The 22,917-nt window shown below is 48.7% G+C and overlaps 1 protein-coding gene across 2 annotated transcripts in view; it reads left to right on the plus strand.

Moving 5' to 3' along the window:
* The window catches only part of GRIK4 (glutamate ionotropic receptor kainate type subunit 4), a 441,993-nt gene that overhangs the window by 127,082 nt on the left and 291,994 nt on the right, over positions 1–22,917 (plus strand). For both annotated transcript variants that reach the window (XM_037841751.1, XM_037841749.1), the window contains exon 2: positions 888–1,019. In XM_037841751.1, coding sequence (XP_037697679.1) covers positions 938–1,019 — 82 coding nt within the window. In that variant the 5' untranslated portion in view covers positions 888–937. The remainder of the gene's footprint in view (positions 1–887; positions 1,020–22,917) is intronic.

The raw sequence follows: 22,917 nt of genomic DNA on the forward strand, positions 1-22,917 counted from the left end.
CACCCTCACCCCAGTGATGGGGGCAGAGCTGGCAGCCTCCAGACCTGGGCTTCTGGGTCCCTGAGTTGCTGGGGGTGGGGGGAGAGGGTCCAATGTCCATCTGCCTTGGGGGGAGGCAGCCCCCGCCAGGGTTCTGACTTTGTCATCTTGGGCCCACCTGCCTCGGACATTGATGGGGGAAGGATTGAGGGCTCATTTTCCACCGGCTGCTGACCCGGGATGTTGGCTTCTGCCCCCAGGATTTGCTGGGCACAGACCTCACACATCTGGCTGGGGAGGAACTGGTATTTGTCCGGCCCCTCCCTTAGGCCAGGCCCTGAGCATGACAGCCTCTCCCGTGTTATCCCAGTGAGTCCTCATTCAACTCCACCGGTTGGCTGTTACTCTACCAGTTTTCTGTGTGAGGAAGCAGACTTGAGAGGGAGGGAGAGGCTCTCACCGAGACCATGCTGCTTGTCCCCGGGCGCCTCCACCGCAGGGCTCCCCAGTGTGCAGGACGTGCAGTCTGTTTGGGGACAATGAAATAACCCTCCCCACTCCTTCCTCTTCTGCTCACTATGGCTTCAGTTCCTTGAGAGCAAATGAAGGTTTTCACTCCCAATTAGAGACTTGAAAAGGGAGAGGGGACATAAATCATTCCACTACAGAAACTCCAGCCTGCCCCACATAGCTCAGGGGCAGGGAGTTCAAGCCTGAGCCTTTTTTGTGCCTGGGCATGGGGGTGGGAGGTGGGCAGGAGACCAAGCCAGCCCGGGAGCTCTCTCACGGGAGCTGCCCCAAGTTCTTCTGGAGGGATCGTTGCCCCTCCATGGCTCGCTGCTCCGGGATGGATGGGGAGGGCATCTTGCAGGGCGGAGGACTCAATGTGGCCCCCTGCTGTCTTGCAGAGTTATGTCATGCCCAGACCAGCAGAGGGCTCCATGAGGATTTATAGAAGATGCCCCGCGTCTCGGCGCCTCTGGTGCTGCTCCCGGCGTGGCTCCTGATGGTCGCCTGCAGCCCCCACTCCCTGAGGATCGGTAAGTGCCGCTCTCGCTGCACACCGGGGGGCATCTGGCGCTGGGTGGTGCCCCCACCCATCACTCCACAGTCACAGGGGATGTTGCTGCTGCTCTGGACCTATGGGAAGCTGCCTGTCCCCTGCACTGTGCCCTCCCAGAATCTGGCTGGGATCTGGGGGCAGGGGGCAGTTGATAAGCTGTGTGAGCCGCCCTTGTGAACGGAATAAATGTGCTGCTAACTCCCCATTATGGTTTATGACTGACCCAGCCTAGCGCATTAAGGGGCAGCTGTCAGGTGATGAATGAGGGTGGAAATGGCCACGGGGATTCCAAATCCAGGGCTGAGATAAGAGAAGAGGTCACCTTTCCTCTCCTCTGATCAATCCGAGAAGGCTTCCTGGAGATGGTGCCTTTCCCAGGGCTGTTTGGATGAATCCTGGTGGCTCCTTGGTGACCTTGGCCCTGCCTCTTGGAAGGTCCCCTGACTTTGTGTCTGCTCACCTTTGCCTGGTTCTGGAAAGGTGTGTTGTGACTGCACTTTCCTTTCTTGCGGCTGTTGGGATGCTGGCTCTAGGTGTGGGCAGGCAGTGCTGCTCCCTGAGCCATCAGCTCCTCCCCTTTCTCCATCACTGGAGGGGTCCAGGAGGGCCTGGGAAATCAAGTGCCCCTTCCCTGGCAGGGCTGAACAAGTGCTGGAGCACTCCAGATCCTGAGTTCTGGAAATACAGCCCCAGGGGCATGAACCAGGAGCAAGTCCAGGCCAGCAGGCACAGTCTGATCATCTGAGGGCCCAGCAATAGAGAACCTATGGAGTCAAGACAAATGTTGGGTGCCAGGGGTCATGGGTGTCTGTGTCTAAGTGTGTGTGTGTGGTAAAGGGGATGGTCAGTGTAGGTAGTCAGTGTAGCACAGCAGTGAGAAACTGAATGACCATGATGGATGGATGAATCCGTGCCCTTTGCAAGACTTGGTTTCCCAATAACATGTTCAGTATCATTGTTTTAAATTCAGGCAGGTAGAGTGTAGGTTGCAAGAAGCCCCATCCAAGGAAACAGCGGGACCCCAGGGGCAAGGTTAGGTGACAGTTCTAGGGGGATGCTGAGTCCCAGAGAATTGTCGTAAAGCTCTCCAGTTCCTCCATATCCCATCAGGACTGGCCCAACACCTGGCGTATGCAAGTGTCCAGCTCAGCTCAGTGAATGCGGTGGACAGATGGCTCTACACTCCTTGAAGACCTGCAAGAGTGAGATTGACATGCTAGTGGTGGGCAGAAGGCCCCAGTGGTGGGCACAGGTGGGCTAGGGGCCCAGTCTATAGGTCTGTGAGCTGCGTCGTGTTACGCTGAAAGCATGTTTCTCCAGGCGGATACAATGATGGCTGATAGGGACCCAAAAGGCAGGCAAGTGACGTGATTCTGTCACAGCCCCCACCCGCTGCTCACCACTCTGTGTGCTTAAAAAGAATTAAAAACAAAATCTCTGTTTTTTTTTTCTCTCCCTCTTCCCCATTCATTTCTATCAAAACTTCAAAACCTCATTTAATTCTGGTTAGCTGCAATGCAAAACTGTTCATATCCTTAAGATGCTTAATTTATAAGATGCCTGCAGTTATTTAGCATTTGCTGTGAGGTCTTCTCTTTCTCTGAAAGAACAGATAAAGCAGTAACCCATCAGTTTCCTTTTGTCGCTAGTGGGGAACGGAAAGGGAGTCTGGAAGCAGAAAGTGGAGCTGACAAATCCCCCTCTTGGCTGCAATGCTGACGACAGAGGGCTTCGAAGGGCCCTTGGTGCTCCCAGGCCCACACTCAGAGCTGCGCTTGTCCAGCTCTGTCGAGACTCCCCTGGCCTCGGTTTGGGTTCATGCTAGGCCACTTCCCACTGACTGCCAGCCAGGGGCCCTGCTGCCTGGCAGGGTCACATTGGGTCTCATCCCCTGCAGAGGACAGGAAGCCAAGTTAAGCCAACAGAGAGGAAAAAAAAAAAGAAGTTAAAAAAAGGAAAGGAAAACCAAAACAGCCATGCCAGGACCTGTTTTACTATCTCCTTGGTTATTCCGGGAGCTTTTTCAGAGTCTCCGGATCCTTGTGGATGGGAAGGAGCTAATTAGATGGCCTCGAAATGGGAACGGGAGTAGGGCAGGGAACTGTAAGAGAAGTAGGTCAAGAAAACACAAGTTGCCGAGCTAAGCAGCAGCCTTGCACCTAGATGGGCTGGGCAAGGAGTGATGCTGCAAGGGTCTCCCAGGTCCTCGGGGGCTCACTGGAAAGGGAGGGGTTGCTGCTCCCCACACCTGCACACGGGCCACTCCTCCACTCACTTGGGTTTTCCTGAGATCCCCGGCCTCCCCACCCCCCGCAGCCTCAGAATGGATGGCAGCCAAGCAGGACTGCTCAAAGGGACCAGGTATCTCAGAGAGAAATCGCCCCCCCTGCACCATCCTCAGGCCCACTTGTCTGAAGACGACAATATGAATGTTTGTAAAGAGGCAGCTGAACCCATTACCCTGCCTTGTGACTGCTGTTTTTCATTCAAGTGAGACATGGGGCGGGTGATACGGCCAAATTGTCTATTACTGTGTCTGGTGTTTACCTCTCGAATGAGGTTTTGGATAAGATAAAGCGGTTTTATTTATAGCCATGGAGCTACCCACATAAATTCCCCTAGACTCTCACAGATATGTCAGCCCCCTTCAGTCATCCATCTTCTGCAGATGTCTTTTGATTTTGCTTCTGTCCCTCTGGGTCCTCAGTGATGACTGTGGGAGCCACAAGTTAATAAACGCTTTAAGAAGAGTCCACCCCATCACCGCAGCCCTCCATTACTTAAAGGGATCCTCGACATAGTATTTCAGAGCCATGAGGGATTGTCAGAATCCTATTATCCACCCTGCTCATTTTACAGATGAGGAAAAAGGCCCAAAGGGGGCTGTGATTTGGCCAAGGTCGCCTGCAAGGAGGTGGCCAGGTGAGGGGCAGTCAGCACTGGAGCTGGTCTCTGGTTTCTCTAGGTGGCTTCCTCAGCCCTGCAGAAGCAGAATCACCTTCAACAGCATGTGAAGGTGATGTTCTCTTGTAGTTTTCTCTAATGCTGTGTGGGGAAACCTTCAGACACTAGCAAATGTTCCCCTTGCCCCAACACATCAGGCCCTCAAGAAGGGTCTGTTAACCGCATGCACGTTAGGCTTTGCAGTCTGCCTCTTGTTTCTGCTTCCATGACCCCATATTTTAGCCACAGTGAACAACTCACTGCTGCCCGGATATACCAGGAGACTTACTCCAGGCTCTTCCCTGCCGGCAGTGCTCCTCCTCCCATGCCTTTGTCTCTGCCTGGAAAACTCCTCCTCCTCTCTCTCCTCCTCTTCTTCCTCCTCTGTCCCCTTCTCCCCTCTCCTCCTCCTCCTCCTCCTCTCCTCCCCATTCCTTCTCCCTCTCTGTTACCACCATCATTGGTTTAAATGGCTCCTCCTTGGCAAAGATCTTTCTCAATCTCTCCTTGGTCCTCCCAGGGAGAAGTCATCTTTCCCCACTATCCTACATCCCTTTCCCTGTCCTCTATCCCAGCTCTGTTATGTTGGATTCTAATTATTACAACATTTCTCCACCAGACTCTGACTTTCATGGGAGACCCCCTAAGGCAAGGCCCAGCATATGATGTATGCAAGTGGTAAGCTCAAACTCAGTGAGCATGATGGATGGAGGAATCCATGCCCTTTGCTTGCAAGACTTGGTTTCCCAATAACATGTTTGGTATCATGATTTAAAGTACTTTCTCTGGTCTGACCTAAGCTTGAAGTGGTAGACTTATTAGAAGGAGGAGAAGGGGAAGGAGACATGCAAGAAGAGAGAATGTCCCTCTATCTGTCTTACTTAAAAGAGACAAATAGGAATGGGCTTAAGATTCTGTTTGGGTTCTAATGCAAGTTTTAACTATAATAATAACTCCAGTTTTTCAATTGTTCATTCAGTAATTTACTCAAGTATTTATTGAGGGCTGACTATTTGCCAGACATTGAGGATATGGCATTGAATAATAACAATCACAATAACAACTCCCATTTGCAATGGTTTTACCTTTTGACAGGCATTGGGTTATTTCATATACATTCTCTCAGTCAATCTTCATGTCTGAATCAATGATCCCGTATTATAGATGAACAAATAGAAGTTCAGAGAGTTTATATAACTCATCTCAAGAAAATACAGATATGACATTTGAGCCTATCTGTCTCCAAAGCTGTCTCTCTCTGCTCTGCTGTACTGCAGCTGGTGAACCCCTGGAGACATTTGGAGTATCCCATTATCACAAATCACATTAAATGTATTGTGTTCTATCTGGTAAAGGAATTGGAAGATGGAATCTTTATTGCTAATTGTCTCTTGCTTATCTTTGATAATTTTACCTCCAAATAGTTTCCTAAGTGCGTGGACAAAGTCTGATAAATGGGGAAACTGAGGCTTGCAGCAGTTCGGAGGCTTAATTTGGTGGTACAGGAAGTCCTGCTCAGCATGGTGGCAGTAGACACGTCAGGAAGCTATTGTAGCAATTGAATCTCTTTCTTGTTTAAAGTTTCCCTATGTGGTGAAGCAGCAAGACCTTGGATTTATTTGATACTTTGCTTTACTAGGACCTGCAAGCACTTTACAGCTACAATTTTTTAACTTAGTTGGTTTCCCCCAATGCACTAAAAGTCCTGTACAGGGAATGTTAGACATAGAACATTCAAATGTTATAAAGATGAAGATAATAGGAGAATTGGGGGAGGCAAGGGGAATGAATAAAAAACTGGTTTCATATCTTACTCTGCTGTGTGTTCAATATATCTGAGACGCTGAGATTTGAGTAGACCATCTGAATTCTTTGCCTTGTAGAGGAGTTGCTGCAGGGTTTTACAAGTAGTGGCCTTCCCTAGTGATGTTACCCATGATTCAATTTATGAAATTTTCATCTGCATGTAACTTTTCATCTCTTTTTCAAATTGAAGCACCCATACATGCAATCAATTGGTCTTTCATATTAGTGACAAATAAAAATTGATGACTTTCTCCTTCATCTGTCACCTAAAAAGGGACTACAGGAAAGTTTCTGGGCCATAAATCTCTCCCTGCCAAACACCTTAAGGAGTCTGTGTCTTTCTTATTCACGTCTGCCTTTCCCAGGTCTAGCACGGTGCCTGGCCCAAGGTGGGTGCTTGGTGAAGGTTTGCTCAGTGAATTATCTGTGGCTAGTTTTGAATGGTGGGCTGACCTGTTGGATTTCAAACTTATCTTTCCCCAGACATTGGTTAATGCTCAAAAATTGCCAACCGACTTGTTAGCCTATAACATAAAGATTGAGAGCACATCTTTTGCATGTGTCTGTGTGCTTGTGTGCTTGCAAGGGCTCTCTCCCCTCCTTAGTGCCCTGCCCCTGCCACCAACACATCTTTAAGTGGATGAGGGAGACCCAGTGGGAGCAGGCAGGCGCCCGGGCCAGTGTACTGTGAATCATGCACACGTGGATGGTGTCTGCACCCAGAGTCACCTCTGGCCGGGGCTCCTTCCAGGAGCACCACACAGGATGCTTTCAGGATGTATATCTTCTCTCTCAACCCTTCTGGAATAAATCTCCTGAACTACAGCCTCAGGCATAGTGTCTTCTGCTATGGAATGAATTAGGCCCAGATGCTCTGTCTTACAGATAAGAAAATCTGGGGTCCCCCAAAGGCAAAGTGAATTGTTAAAGACCCCTTTGGCAGTGCCAGGCCTCCTGCCTCACCATAGCCTGGTGACATTTGATCCATGGTTTTACAGTTTATAAAGTGTTCCTACACACATTTTAATCTAATTTCCACACCAGACTGCAAGACAGGTAAAAGTAAGCACATCTGGAAAAGGGGCCTGAGGTTCATAGAGTTTGTGACTTGCCCAAGTGCATAATGTGTTGAGTGATAGAGTCAAGGGGAAGAGAGAAGGGGGCATCTTCCGGATGGGGCCAAAGGGGGTGAGCCAAGCAGAGTCTGAGGACAGCCGTGGTGGCCAAGTCCCAAACAGCTGTTGGCAGCACATTCTGGATGGACTGAAAGTCACCAGGGTGAGTGTGGCCATGCCTGGGACCAACCAGGCTGGAAACAGCAGCAAACATTGATAAGTCTCGCTTCTCTGTTTTCTTAAACGGATCTTAAATACCTCTGGGAGGAAATCAGGAAAGGTCCCTGTGGCAGGGATTTTGAAAATGAAGGGATGGCACCATTGTTCCATAACTAAAAGTCCTGGGTAGTAGAGCTGATTTCCACATCATTTTGGTGTTTGAGGCTTGTGTTCCTTTGTGCTAGAATGGCCTGATGTCCCCCAGGCTCTCGTTTTGACCCTCAACACGTGCCTGATGGTATCTACAGCCTGCTGCCTGGAGCAGGGTCCAGCCCTGCCTGGAAGGGGGTCTGCTGCACCTGACTGGCCGGGTTGAGCTGGGCAGAGATGGGCATGGTGTTGGGAGAAGAGCATTGGCAATATTTTGTCCGAATTTCAAAAACCTGTTCCATCTCTGTGAAATGGCATACAAAAGTCTTGAGATGGCGTGTGAGTCATTAGGAAATTACTTTCTTTTTGCAGGTTGAAATTATGGAGAGAAATTCTGGTTCAATGAAAAAAATTGTTTACTGGCAGATGGAAAGAGCTGTTTTGGGAACTAAGGTCCCCATAGCTGGAGGTCACCACAGATAGTGTCTTAGTTTCCTAGGGCTGCTGTCACAGGGTGCCACAAACTGGATGGTGGCAAATAACGGACATTTATTGTCTTTCAGTTCTTGAGGCTGGAAGTCTGAATCAGGGTGCTGGCAGGGCCGTGCTTCCTCTACAGTCTCTGTGGGGAAGGATCTGTTCCCTGCCTCTCTCTGGGCTTCTAGCAGTGGCTACTGGCAATCCATGTCATTCTCTGCCTCAGTTGTCACATGGTGCTCTTCCCTGAGTCTATGTCCAATTCTCCCCTTCTTATAGGGATGCGAGTCATATTGGATCAGGGCCCACCCTTATCCAGTTTAGCCTCATCTTTTAACTAACGACACCTTCAAAGACCCTATTTCCAAGTAAGGTTGCAGTCACAGCAGAGGTGAGGACTTGAACATGCCCTTTTTGCGGGGGGACACAGTTCAACCCATATCAGATGTTTTGGACAGGGATTGCAGCATCGGATGGGGGGTTAGACCTCTTTCCTCCAACACCTCTTCCACCCTGGGATTTTAGGATGTGACATTGCAGCCTTTGGTCTGGCCTCATACTCTTATATGGAGACCTCCCATTCTCATTGTGCCCTCATTAATAACCATTAACAAAAGCTCAGAATTGAGACAACCATCTTCATAACTTAAGCCATGATGCCATTTGGCCCCAGTTGCTGGGACATACCAGGTGATAGCTAATAGCTCTACCAATCCTTTTTGTTTGATTGGTGTAGACCTGGCCTGATGGAGTGTTTCCTTTCTCACTATGGGCTCTGCTGGAGCATTTAGGAGCACAGGAAATAACGGGAGCTGCTGCTCGGCTTCAGCTGTGTGCATGAGTCTGAGTGGGTAGGATGTGGGCGTGTGCATCGACGGAGCCAGCATGTCCTGCTCACAGCCTCGCAGCTTGGCTGCAGGCGGGAAGACACTGGTCACAATTAGCACTCATTAGGCTGGATAAGCAGGCATCTGTTCCATATTGACTCTGCAGGGGCTGGACTGGGCTGGTGGGGAGCACTGGGCGGCTGCAGACAGCTGTCCAGCCTCCCAACAGTCCCGCTGTGTCTCATTGGGGTGTGCTTCTTCCCATTGAGTTGAATTATGGTGCCCGGTCAGCTGGTGGTGTGCCGGGCTGGCGAGGCCCCTTAGTGCACTCAGGTGAGGGATGTGGCTGAGAGGGAAGGGCTCTGCCTGTGCATGGGCACATGTGGACCCGTGGAGTCCTCTGGCTGGGCAGACAGAACCACCGTGCTGGATTTGGGAGGCACCACAGGTGATTCCGACTCCCAGCCCAGATTGGGGACCTCCGGAATTGAGACTCTTGCTGATAGTGTAACCTCCTTTAGAGAAGAGGCTCACCGTTCTGAGATACTACACCAGGGGCAGGTATTAGCCACAGCCTTTCAGTCCTCTTGTGACTGTTCCAATGGAGGAAGCCAACATAACTGTGGTGGAGCAGCCACTGGGGGCAGCCCACAGGGGAAGCCTCAGGTTTCTCCCTCTTCTCTCAGCCCCTTCCCTAAAGACTTGGATTCTGCAGCATGGGCTCGACTTGGCACTGATGCCCCCAGATGCCTTAAATGGCTCTTCCAAGCTGGTTGGGTTTTGGAATGCAAGAGGAAAGCGGAGTCAGCTGTGTTATGGGGGGCTCTATGGTTGGGTTCCCAAAGGCTCCAGCATAGTGTAGAGGGATTAAGACTAGAGAACATGGACCCAGGAACCAGACTGCCTGCATTTGAATCTGAATTCCATCCTTTGCCACTCACATGGCTGTGGGCAAGGACTTAATTTCTCAGTGCCTCCATTTCTTCATCTTGAACATTGGATAGTAGTAGTCCCTACATGATGTTTTTAAGTAAGTATTAAATAAGTTACTACACAGAAAATGCATAGAACAGTATCAGGCCTATAGGAAGTGCTATGAAAGTGACATCTTTGTTATTAATGCAACTATGGGGCCAGCCTGTCTCCATCTCTTAGCCACCCCTTGCGTGGAGCACCCTTCCCCACTCTTCCACCAAATCCTGTCTCTTTTCTCTTCCAAAACCCTGCTTGAAATTCAGCTCTCTCTAGGAAATGAGAATCGCCACCTGGCTCGGAAAACCCTAACTTTCAGAATTCTCAGAGCGCAGAATGTGTGCGTGCCCACTCACTCACATGCACCACACTGTCTTCGTGGGTACTTACACACCTGTTTTTCATAAACATTTTAAAAAAACCTTATTTGAGAGCCATCTGTCCCACAAGCCTAAGAGCATCCCAAGGGGATGGACTCTTTCTCCTCTACCCTCCCAATGTCATTTGCTTTTTAGGCCTGGGGAATGGCCCAGGTACTGGCTAATGGACCAGAGCTCTCTTTTCTGATAAACCTCCTTTGGCTCTACATCCCTCTTCAGCTAACCCTCTATTTCTTTCTTCCCCTTTACAGCAAAACTCTGCAAAAGAATTGCCTATTCAAGCTGTCTTCATAGCCTTTCCTCTCCTTCCCTACTCATAGGACTCCCTCCAATCTTGCTTTCACCCCTACCACTGACTTCCATTGCTAACTCCGGTCACCTGTCCCCAGGCCTCTTCTTACTGGACTTAGTAGCAGCATTTGACGTAATCACTCACTTCCTCTTCCTTGAAACACTCACTTGGTTTCTGAGCAACTCCCTGTCTTGGTTCTCACTACTCTTAGTCTCTTTTGCCAGTTCCTCCTGGCTTCCCTGACCTCTGAATGTACATGTGTCCCCAGCGCTCCATCCTTGGACCTCATCTCTCCCCCTACCCCCTCCTCTAGTGGCTTTAGATGCATCTCCATGCTTAGCACTCTCCATTTTCATCTCCAGCTCTGATCTCTCACCATAACTCCAGACTACTATATGCAAATGCCTGCTGGTCCTCTCCACCTGGGTGTCTGATGGACAACTCACACTTGATGTGTCCAAAAGTGGGCTCTTGATTTTCCCCTCCATGCCTGCTTCTCCTACCATCTCCCCACCTCATAAATTGTAATACCATTCTATCTATTTGGCCTGAGGCCCCAAACCTTGGACTCATCCTTGATCCTTTATTTCTTTGCTGCTCCACATCCTCTCCATCAGCAAATCCCATTGGCTCTCCCTTCCAAGTACATACAGAACCCACCCTCTTCTTATCACCTCAGTGGTTGTTTTCCTATTCCAAGCCAGTATTATCTCACACCTGCATAACTGCAAAGCTGTCTAGCTAGTTTCCTTGCTTTTCCCTTGCCCTGTCATAGTCGATTCTCAAAATGACAGCCAAAGTGATTCTTTTAAAATGTAAGTTGGATCATGTTGGGCTTCTACTCAAGTCTGCCAGTGGCTTTTCATCTTCGAATATAAGACCAAGTCCTTACCGTGAGCCTCAGGGCCCCAGATGATCTGCCCCTGCTATTCTGCCACTTTTCTTTCTTATCTCTTGCTGCTCTGCTTACTCCACACCAGCCCCACTAGCTACCTGGCTCTTCTTCAAACTCTCCAAGCCTGCTCCCACCTCAGGGTTTTTGCACCTGCTGTTCTGTCTGCCTGGAATACTCTTCACCTAGATGTCTGCGTGGTTTACCCTCTCACTTCCTGAAGGTCCTCCTCTGACTGTCCTCTACAGAATGGTGACTTCCTTACCTGCCCCCAACACTCCCTACCCACCTTGCCTGCTTTATTTTTCCTATAGCACTTACCACCCTCTGATACAGTGTTCCTATCTGTTTATTGTATGAGTCCTCCAATGAGGGCAAAGCCTTTGCTTTGTTCTCTGCAGTTTCCCCAGCACTTAAGACAGTGCCTGGTAGATAGGAGATCTTCACTAAGTATCTGTTGAGTGGATGAATGAATGATGCAGACCCAAAGGGGGTCCCAAAGAAGCTTCAAATTTGAAAGCCTTTCGAAGGCAGAGACTTTGATGGTCTCGCCTGATACCCAAGTGGGTCTTAACAAGTGCCTCTTGCTGAAGACAGTGCAATGAACCTGTTGGCTCTCTGCCCACATCTTGTCTGATTCCTCCCACCAAGTCCCAGGTCCTTGCTCCCATTCTGAGGAAGCCCAATCCAGCAGTTAAATGACTCAGCATCAAAATAAATCTTGGATGCTGGTTTTACTTCATCCCTCACATCTAAAAACCAGCTCATGGCTTAAAATCAAGCCCCACCTGTGCTGACACTGCAGTGCCCAAGTCTCTGTCTTGCCATCAACTCCAAAACCTCACTTTGATATTCAGATATGCCCAGGCTCCCCTGGAACTATGGTCATCCCTTGCTTTTCTCAGTCTTCCAAGAGTCTGGAGACCTGAACCTGGACCCAGTCTCCTAGCCGCCACCTGCTTCCAGCTCTGCCCTGAAGCTGCCAGCGTTGGCTTGGGTGCCTGACTGCTGTCCATCAGCATACTTTCCCAATGCCACGCTCTGCCTGTCTGTACCAAGATCCACACAATCTTGATGGTGACAGAGGCTCCTGACGTAACCCATTCTACCTATGAATAGTTCTGCCCATTGGTTTTTTTTTTTTTATTAAATTCAGTTTTATTGAAATACATTCACACACCATACAATCATCCATGATATACAATCCACTGTCCACAGTATGATAACATAGTTATGCGTTCATCACCACAATCTATCTCTGAACATTTTCCTTACATCAGAAAGAACCAGAGCAAGAATAAAAAATAAAAGTGAAAAAAGAACACCCAAATCGTCCCCTCATCCCACCCCATTTGTCCTTTAGTTTTTATCCCCATTCCTCCACTCATCCATACACTAGATAAAGGGGGTGTGATCCACAAGGTCTTCACAATCACACTGTCACCCCTTGTAATCTACATTATTCTATAATTGTCTTCAGGAGTCCAGACTGCTGGGTTGGAGTTTGGTAGTTTCAGGTATTTACTTCTAGCTATTCCAATACATTAAAGCCTAAGAGGTGTTATCTATATAGTGCATAAGAATGTCCACCAGAGTGACCTCTCGACTCCATTTGGAATCTCTCAGCCACTGAAACTATTTCTTCTCATTTTGCATCCCCCTTTTGGTCAAGAAGATACTCTCAGTCTCTGCCCATTGGTTTTTCTTTCCATTGAGCCAAAATCTGTTTCTCTGTGGCTTCCACCTATTGTCCCTTTAGAACAGGTCTCATACTCTCCCCTTTGATGGCTTCTCTGTGATCTGAAGCATGTCCTTCCTTGACCCCTTGGGGGTTCTTTCTTCCAGAGAACCATCATTGTTGGTGCCTTTGATTGTTCTGTGTCATCATTTGGAGTCCCCTCATCATCCTGGTCACCTTCCTCTAAATGGGCTTAATTTTTTCTCCTTCCCAGTTGGGATGTGGTCCCCCAATCAGAGGTAGGTACTCCCCTCGTCTGCTTGTAATCCACCATTAGTCACCTGCTCTAGCCTAATGGGGGTCTGGTCTCTTGATTTAGAGACCCTTGTTGGACTATTCCCACCGGGCCCTGGATGACTCGTCTTTGGGTTAAAGAGAGCCAACATAGTTCTCAGCCTATGCCTCTAATGTGCAGCCCCCTAGCTTTGTTCTCCATGCCCAGAGCTGATGCTGTTCTTTGAAAGTCCTTGTAGTAGGTGGCCCCAGGGTCTAATGACACCTGTATTTAGGGACTAGGGGCTAGGCAGCTCCCTAAGTTGTGTTCCCTATGCTGTTTGTTTCCCATTCTTTTTAGGACATGATCTTTTGAGCAAGGAGTGACACAGGCAGGGGAGGGAATGCTGCTTTGCTGGCAGCACTCATGAATTTCCTCCAGTGGCAGGGTTCTAACAACATGAGACTTTGAGCTTTCAGCTCACAGATGAAAGAACAGGGATTTTCCTGATGACAGAAAAGGGATGCACGCAGCCCTGGGGGCCTCAGCAGGAGGCCCTGTTAAGGAGTTGCTCCCAAGAGGAACCAACCACCAGCTTGCACAGGAGTAGATCTGCAGTGGGTGGCTCAGATCCTCTGGCCAGCCACCCAGAAACCACAGGCCACAGGGCTGGGGGAGAGGGAGGATTTTAAGGAATTCTCTTTGCACTTCCTGGAGCTCCTGGAGTTTCGGAAACTCTCTGAAAATGGTGGTTGAATGCTAATTTCCTCTTTAGAGTCGATTTGGAAAACCTAGAGTGCTAGAGGAATTAAGGTTGTTAAATAGAAATCAGTCCAGTTGGTGGAGATGATATAAGGTGTAAGATGAGTGAAATTATCTGTGTTTTGCCCCCACTGGAGCTCACCATTTATTCAATCAATCTCTTCCTCATCTGCCACATGAATGGTCTCCAAAGAACAAGGTTGGCCCCTGGGAAGGCCCTGAGCGGGGGAGATGGGGGCATCCTTTTCTGGAGGGTTGCTGCTGTGGGCTTGTTGAAACCTGGGCAGGGTTCTTTTGGGGTCTCATATTTTAATAACAAGAAAGGAAATGGTTAGGCTGAGCCTGCTTGGTGGACACCTACTGTCAGGAAACCTTGAGATCCTCTGAGAGAGAGCCAGCACCCAAAAGTAGCTGTCTTACCATGAAGCCATGAGATGTCACCTGGGAGGAACTTGGAGTTTCACATTCCAGTCTTCACATCCCAGGCATCATGCAACACATCTGGCCTTGGGTTCAAAAGGCATAGGTTTTAATCCCACTTACAGCCATGTGCCTTTGGGCAAATTACTCAACATTTCTCATCTGGAATTTGTCCTCTGCAAGCTGGAGATAATCACACTTACCACAGGGGTGGTGGTGGAGGGTTATTGTATTAACTGGGGGGACAGATGTAAAGCCCCATCCATGCACAGCATGTGGCACCTGGTAATATGTAATAAATGTCCGTTCCTATTTGCTTGACGATTATGGCAAGCATAGTTCTGGATGGATCTGAATGGATCTGGCCTATATTGGCACACACAAACCTGGAATTAAATTAGAGTTTCAGCATGTGATCTTGGGTAAATTATTTGGCCTTTGTTTCCTACTATAAAATGGGGCTAATAATACCCATCTTATAGGATTGTTGAGGTTATGTGAGATGACAGATGCAAAATGGCTAGCACAATGCCCAGTAGAAGGTCAGTAAACAGTAGCTATTCTCATTATTACTTTCATTACTGTTATTGCTTTTAGTCTAGTTTCCTTTTGCTGCTATAACAAATTACCACAAAATTTAGTGGCCTTAACAATACAAATTTATTATCTTATGCTTTATAGGTTAGAAATCTGATGTGGATCTTACCAGGCTAAAGCCAGGGTGTCAGCAGGGCTGTGTTTCTTTCTGGAGGCTCAAGGGAAGAATTTACTGTCCCTTGGGGCTGTTGGCAGAATGCATTTCTTTGTGGTTGTAGGACCAAGTTTCCCTTTTCTTGCTGGCTGTAAGCTGAGGGTTACTACCAGCTTCTAGAGGCCACTGCATTCCTCAGCTTACAGCCCTCTCCCTCCATTTTCAAAACCAGCAATGGCAGGTCGAGTTATTCTCACATTGCATCTCTCTGATCTCGGCTGGTTAGGTTCTTTGGTTTTGAAGGACCCATGTGGTTAGATTGGGCCCTCTAGGATAATCTCCCCATCTCAAGGTCTGTAACCTTAATCACATCTGCAAAGTCCCTTTTGCCATGTAAGGTGACATAGGCACAGATTCCAGGGATTAGCACACAGATGTCTTTGGGGGACATGATGATGCCTGCCCCAGGGTTCTCCACCATGGCGGCCTCCACAGCTGGAAGCTGAGCCACTTGAAAGCCTTTTGGTGAGCCACACCTTATGCAGGGGACTGTGCACTTGGAAGCTGTCCCAAGCCCAGTCCTTGGCCTGAGTTGCTTGACTCTTGTTACAGTTGACTGTTTTGCACAAAAACCAGGCAGTCCCCGAGCACCAATGCGTTTCCTTTATGGAGGGTGGGAACTGGACCTCTTGGCCACATCCTTGGGAGACTGTGCCACAAGGGGAGAGAGAGCCGAGAAGAAGCTGTGTCCGGGAAGCACTTCATCGTGTTGATTTAGCAATCTCCCCTCTTATAGCATGTCGGGCTCTACAGTCTGAATGTTATCCGAGGCCTAGAGTGACATGTTTATTTCCTGCCGTGGTAGGAAGAGGAGTCTTGGGGCCTAGAGAGAATAACATCTCTCCAGAGTCCCAGGAGTCTATTTCTTACTCTGTCTATCATCCTTCCAGAAAAGGGCAGAAGCCACGTGATACAGGAAGGGACTTTTGTGAACAAGGAATTAGGATACCATCAGTATTCTGTCCTAGGCCAGGCTCTGGGGGAAAAGCAAAGAAAAAGGATATCTTGTTGGCCTCTGTTCTAAATATGGAAAGGTGAGATTCTCAGACCTAATGGAACCAGAGGGCAATTCAAGACAATGACTCATCAAGTGCTAAACTGTCAGCTCCAGGGTTAAGCATTGATGATGGTGGTGGTGGTGGTGGTTCAGGGACCTTAGCATTTGGGGCCTCTTTTTCCCTTCTTAATGTCACTGCTGTCTCTAAGTGGAGCTAATGAGAGGGTGGTGGACCATCACTCTAAAGGGCTGCATCGGAGGGAGACAGGGCAGTATTACTGTTTATTGAGCACTTCACCTGCGCCCATCACTTCCTATAAATCATGTAGTATAATTTTTAAGGCAATCTCTGCATGTTTGATAATCTGCAGTATTTAGATGAAGGAAGTGAGGTGTGGATAGATGGAGGTCACCTTGTTGGAACATGGGGGATCCTGGATTTGAACCCAAATTTATTTGGCTCCAAACCTGTGCTCTGTCCCCGACATGGGACACCTCTATTTCTTGCTCCTTGCTGTCCCCACCCCACCCCTGTGGGGACCCTGGGGCCTCTGGCCAGTGCCTTGTGGATTTAGGAACCATGGGGGAAGGCAGGTATGAAAGAGGGCAACCCAAGACACCCCGTGCACCTTGGTTTCTTTAGAGAAGCAGATGGGGGACACTACACCTCAGCCCCCCCCCCCCCAGTGCCCCCAAACCTTTGCAGGGTTACTTTCCAGACATTTGAGAGGGAGAAATTAACTTTAAATTGAACCCTAGGAGTAGCACCGAAGGCACCTTTGGGCTAAAAATAAGAGCAGAGTCTGCACCACTCAGAGAGGACATGTCTGCACACTGGCTTTGTTTATAGCCGCTTATTTATTAGATTCCAAATGATGTTTAACCAGGAATCATATGGCAGTGATCTTTGATTACTTATGCAGCTAATGGGGGAACATATATTATTATTGCGATTTATTCAGCTCTGTTAAATGTGCTGGGTGCTGCTTTCTCAGGAAGGCTTCAAGGAACGGGACCAGGAGCGTCCTTTGCTTTAAGATCAGCACGAACCTCCAGAGGACAAAGAATAGAGAGGTGGCTTGGCCGCTGGTCCTGTAGATCAGGCAAGAGGCTCTACCAGAGTTTTCTTTTAAAAAGGGCAACCCTTGTATGCTTGTTAGGTTCATGTGTCAACTTGGCCAGTTGATGGGGTCCAGGTGTCTGGTCAAGCAAGCACTGACCTAATCGTTACTGCAAGGACCTTTGTGGTTGGTTGATAAACCAGAAGGCTGGCTTATTAAATCATCAGTCAATAGGCTGCACCTGTGACTGATCACATCACCTTAGGGTGTGTCTTCCACAATGAGAGAACTCAATCAGCTGGATATAATCCAGTCAGTTGAAGACTTTTAAGGGAGAGAGAGAGAGAGGACCTTCACTTCTTCGGCTAGCCAGCGAAGCGTTTCGTGAGGAGTTCATCAAACACCTTCATCGGAGTTGCCAGTTTGCTGCCTGCCCTATGGAATTTGGACTTGTGCATCCCCACAGTTGCATGAGACTCTTCTATAAAATCTTATATTTACAGATATGTCCTGTTGATTCTGTTTCCCTAGAGAACCCTAACTAGTACATCTTGAGAACAGAGGGGTAGGTGGGAGTGAGAATGAACACCCTGAAAAGGAAAGAAGAGCTTGAGGTAAGAATTGAGGCTTATGGATAGAAGTATCTATCCTTATAATCATGGCAACCACTTACTATTATATGCCAGACACTGTGCTCAATGAAGTTCAAAATTATTTTTTCCTAACCCCACCCCATTTTACAGATGGGAAGACTGAGGCTCAGAGAAGTTAAATTACTTACCCAAGTTAAATCACTTACCAAGCCCCGTCTGCCTCTGGAGACCATGTACCCTTTATATTGCTCTGCCTACTTCAAACCCAGTGCCCTTCTCTTTTTGTTAATTAGCGTAACTTTATAGGTAAACAGCCCAGGAAAAGAGTGGAAAACTCATTTCCCCAAGAGCCCAGGAAAGAGTGTGGAGCATGGAGTTATGGTTTCTGCTTTGCTCCCTGTGGGGCTTTCCAGCCTCTCTGGACAAGTGAGCTGTCAGCATCCCGGAGGCACGATCCACCCAGGGCCACCGATGCCAACCTGGGACAGGGAATGCGAGATCCAGGATGGTGAGCAAGGGTTTCTCAGGCCACAGGGCTGTGCCTGGCTAGGCCCCCAGAGCGTGAAGGCTGGAGCATCTGGCTGGGGTCCTGGTGGGAGTGGGGGCTGGGCATGGCCAGGCACTGGGGCACCAAGGTCGCAGGCTGTCTCCACCCTGCAGACATCTGAGCAGAGAACTCGTCTCTCTAAGCCTCCCCATGCCCACTTTAGCCCTCCAAGCCCCTGCTTTCTCACTCACCTCTCACATCCCTGCTCTTTCCCAGTTTTGTCTCTAGAAAAAAGCTCAGATTCCTTTCCAGGTTCACTTGAAGCCTTCGAAGGTGGGCTGCCGCCGATCTAGGTGGCTTCACCTTTCAGCACTGCTCCCTCAGCCCCATCTCTATGCCTGGACACTCACCAGCATGCATCCCGCACTCTAGACACACTGGGGTCCCCAAGACATCTGTAACCATCAGATTTCCGGGCCTTCGCTCCCTCTGCTGGAGTACTTGTCTTCTTGCCTTGCCTGCCCAGAGGAATCTCATCCCCAAGTCAAGGCCTTGCTAATGCAACCTCCTCCTCTAGGAAGCCTTTCATGACTGCCCTTCCTGCCTCACTTGGAATGAATCTCATCCCTTCAGGGCTCCCGTCCCCGGAGTGGGGGACTACCTTAGCCCTCATCTCATGGGGCATTTTTGGGCATTGGATTCTCTGAGGGCAAGGGCCATGTTTCATTATCTCTCACTCCCTTGGCCTTTCTCATAGTAGGTGTTCAACAAACACTGGTCGAATGAATGAATGAATGAATGATTCATTCTTGTTCTGGGCTGCCGAGAAGGTGTTTGTTCCACTTGGGACCAGATGCCTGTTGGCTTTGAACATGGGAATATGCGGGCAGGAAGCAGGAACGAAATGACCCTGAATTAGAACAGGAGAGAGCCTGGAACATTCTGGTTGGGGGAAGAGGGGAAACTGTTCACTGGCTGGCTTTCCGTGAGTTCGGAATGGAGAGAAATCCTTTGTCTGGGTGCAAAAGGAAGATTGCACCAGCTTCCTCCCAGTGCCCCTCGCCTCACTGTTCTACCAGCGTTGAGTCTCTGGCCTTTTCAGTTCCAGTAAAATACACTGTGTGAAGCAGTTGACCTTTAGAAGGAGGATTGTATATGCTTGGCCCAGCATTATGGAGGCCGCTGCGCTGCTTGTCTCCGAGGCTCAACTCCCACCCAAACGGGTGCCGCCCATGGTGGGGTGAGCCAGCCTTGGGCCCTTCTCAGCCTTCCACCCCATCATGCTGCACCCTTCACTTCACTGCCACAGACACAGCCAGTGGCTGCCTGGGGTTTGGCCAGATGCCAGCGGACTTGAAGAGCAGATTCTCGAGCAGTCTCAGGAAGGGATCTGGTGGGGAGGAAGAGTAGAGAAGGAATGGGGAAGAGACTGGGGGCCAGCAGGAAATGGCGATGGCAAAAGCTCGGGGCTCAGGAGGACAGCATTGGATGAGAACGTCCCAGGCTTCATTAACTGGGGAATTTGTGGGGGCCACGCCACCTCTCTGGGCCTCAGTTTCCTCCTGCCCTGGTCTCCAAGGTCCCGCCTGCTTGGGCTTCTGTGTTTCTGTTCTGTTGCTCTCGCTCAAGGCTGCAATGGATGCACCTTTGGCTTCCCTGTTGTCCTTGTCCTTCGTGGTTTGCTCTTCCCTCCCTCTCTCTCCTCGCCCCTCTGACTATCTGCTATCCACCTGACTCCCTATTATTCCCTGATTAAGTGCCATTTAGCTGTTGGCTGCCTGTTCACTCGGTTTTATAGACGTATTCAGCGAGGCACAGAGGCCAAGGCCTGATTTTGGACACGGAGGGTAATGAGAACAGAGCAGCGGCGGCCCGCTTAGATTGGATTTTAATAAAGTTTCCAGCTAACCTACATCATCCCCGGCACAGGCGGCCCGGCGTCTGCTGTGCACGATGGTCAGCTCCAGGCTGCCTCTCCAGCCTGGTGACAGGGAAGGAGCCACAGGAGTGGGGGCTGGGGGCAATAGAAGCTGGGAGTCCTGTGGGGAGGAAGGGCCCATCTCAACTGAGGGCCCTCCTTGCTGGCAAGGGCAGGGCCATGCTGAAGTGCTCGAGGTAGAGGCTCTCAGAGGGGAAGCGTAAAGCCTGCTCTTTCAGCAGCTGTTAATTAGTTGCAGATGATGAGATAATTCATAAAAATTAGCAGTGATTTCCTTCATTGTGTTAATATCACCGGGCAATAAAACTGCTGTTAAAGGATGACTTTTCTCTGCATCGAAGAGCAGCATGTCAAGTTAAAATACAGCCTTCAGCAGGGTTGGAGGGAACAAAACTGGAAAACAGAACGGGTAGGAGAATGACAGGGGGAGTGATTTCTAAGCCTTGGCTAGAATCATCGGAAAGACAAATTTAAATGCAAATCCTGGTGTCCCTCAGAGCACTGGCTGGGAAGAAATGCATTTGGTAGTGTCACCTTGGCGGCCGATGGGCTTCCCCTGCTGCTCAGTGGAAAGGAAGATGGCGGCAACCAGACACCGTGGCTTTGGCTTTGGCCTTGAGCAAGGAGTTGGCTTGGGCCCACTGGAGAATTCTCTGGAGAGGAGACACACTAGCCTACAAGACCCTGTGCATCTGACCTCTGATCCTCCTTCACCTGCATCTCTTGCCACTATCCCCTCTCTCATTAAGCTCCAGCCACGCTGACTCCATGTCAGTTTTTTGAATATGCCAAAAGCTTTCCTGCCTTAGGACCTTCACGCTCACATTCCCTTTATCTAGATTATTGTTTGCCCCATTCTTTTCATCTGGCCAATTCCAACTCACCTTTCAGGTTAAATGTCATTTCCACTGCTAAGTCTTACTGGAGCTGCCGCCCTATTGGCATATTGCACATGGAGGGTGAGGGATGGATGGATAAATGTCTCCTCCCCGCTTAAACCCTTCCCTGTGCCAGCATTGCCTGCAGGGTAAGGTTCAAATTCAGCTACATACAGTCCCATATGATCTGGCTCCTGCTTACCTCACCATCACATCTCCCTCTATCCGCCCAACTCTGTGCAGATCGAGTTCCCTGAACAGACTATACTCTTCCCCCTTTGTTACCATACCCAGAAGGCTTTTGTCCCATTCATCTGCCTGAAGAGTCCCTTCTAATCCTCTAAGACCCAATTTAAGTGTCGCGTCCTTGGTGAGGTGTTCTCTACACTGTCCTTCCCTCCCCTTTATTGCTCACACCCTCCCTCTATGTTATTTATAATTGTAAATACCTTTATTGTGGTGGGTTTTTTGTTTATAGCCCTTCCTGTTCTCACTGTGCTCTTTTGAGACCATCAGCTGACACAGAGCATATACTCCATAAATTGCTGAGTGAACGAGTGAATGAGTGAGTTGAAAGCTCAAACAACGGTTTCAGGCACTATTTAATAATCAAGGCCAGAGTTGCTGTTGGCTTAGACAAAAAAGTGACGATGGAGAAGGTGAGAAGTAAACAGATATTTTTGAAGTTGCATTTACTAGCCTTGGTAGTAGATTGGATGTGGGGGGTGAGGGAAAGGTCAAGAATGAACAGATTTCTGGCTTGATAGCCAGAAGAGATCATTTGTTGAATAGGGAAAAATGGAAGAGCGATCTTGGGATGGGGAGAGGGAGATCACGTATTCCCTTTGATACATGTTAAATTGGAGATGTCAGATAGTCAAGTGGATATAAGAAATCAGACCTCAGAGGAGAGGTCTCCTATTGGTATATAAATAGGGGAGTCATTGGCATGTAAATGGTATTTAGAGCCATGGAGTAGGCAGCCACCTAGGAGGAAAATGGTGTGAACAGGAAAAGAGGGCCTAGACTGAGCCATTGTGCACACAACCTAAAATGTTTGCTCAAAAAAGAAAGATGATCAAAGGCTCATGGGCCATTTTGCAAAATAGGCATAGTATGGTAAACGCACAATTAACTGCAATACTAAAGTATCTATCAGACTTCACCAGCCAAAGAATTTTACTAGTAAGAAAGAGGAAAGCAGTGAGTTTTGTATCTGGGGTGCACATTGGCCAATGATGGTAACTGTAGTGGTATGTACCCCAGAAAATCATGTTCTTAAAGCTAATCCATTCCTGTGGCTGTAAATTTATTGTAAGTAGGACCTTTTGATGAAGTTATTTCAGTTTAGGCATGGCCCAGGGTAAGTCTTAATCCTTTTACTGGAGTCCTTTATAGACGAGATGAAAACAGAGAGAGAGAGAAAGCCACAGAAGCAAGAAGCTGAAAGCAAGGAAACCCAGAAGAGAAGGGAGAGACCAACAGATGCCTCCATGTGCTTTGCCTCTGCCCTGGGCAGATGAGCCCAGGATTGCCAGCAGCCGGTCTTCAGGAAGAAAGCCTTGCCTTGATGATGTCTTGATCTGGACATTTTCACAGCTTCAGAACTCTAAGCTTGGACGCTAATAAATGCCTATAGTTAAAGCCAACACATTTCATGATATCTGCTTTAAGCAGCTTAACAAACTAAAACAGTAAGGTAAATATAGAAAAGGTTCTGAGAGAACAGCATGTCTTTTGGTAGACCAGTTGATGCCATTTATGCTGTGTGGCCAAATACTCTACCCTAGATAAAGTAAACATTAGCACTGGAGTGTCCATTTGCCAGGCTAGGAAAAGTCATCCCTAGCAACGTGTTGGAAGACTTTGGGGGGATAAAACATGAGCACAGACTTGCAAATAAGTTCAGAAGTTTTGCAGACCCATTACTTTCTGGTAAGCCTTTTTTTTCTTTCTGGGAAGAAAGTAGAATGAAACAAATGGAATATACATTTTAATTAATTGATTGATCCATTGACTCAT

This window comes from Choloepus didactylus, chromosome 6, assembly GCF_015220235.1.
Source record: "Choloepus didactylus isolate mChoDid1 chromosome 6, mChoDid1.pri, whole genome shotgun sequence".
Taxonomy (NCBI): domain Eukaryota; kingdom Metazoa; phylum Chordata; class Mammalia; order Pilosa; family Megalonychidae; genus Choloepus; species Choloepus didactylus.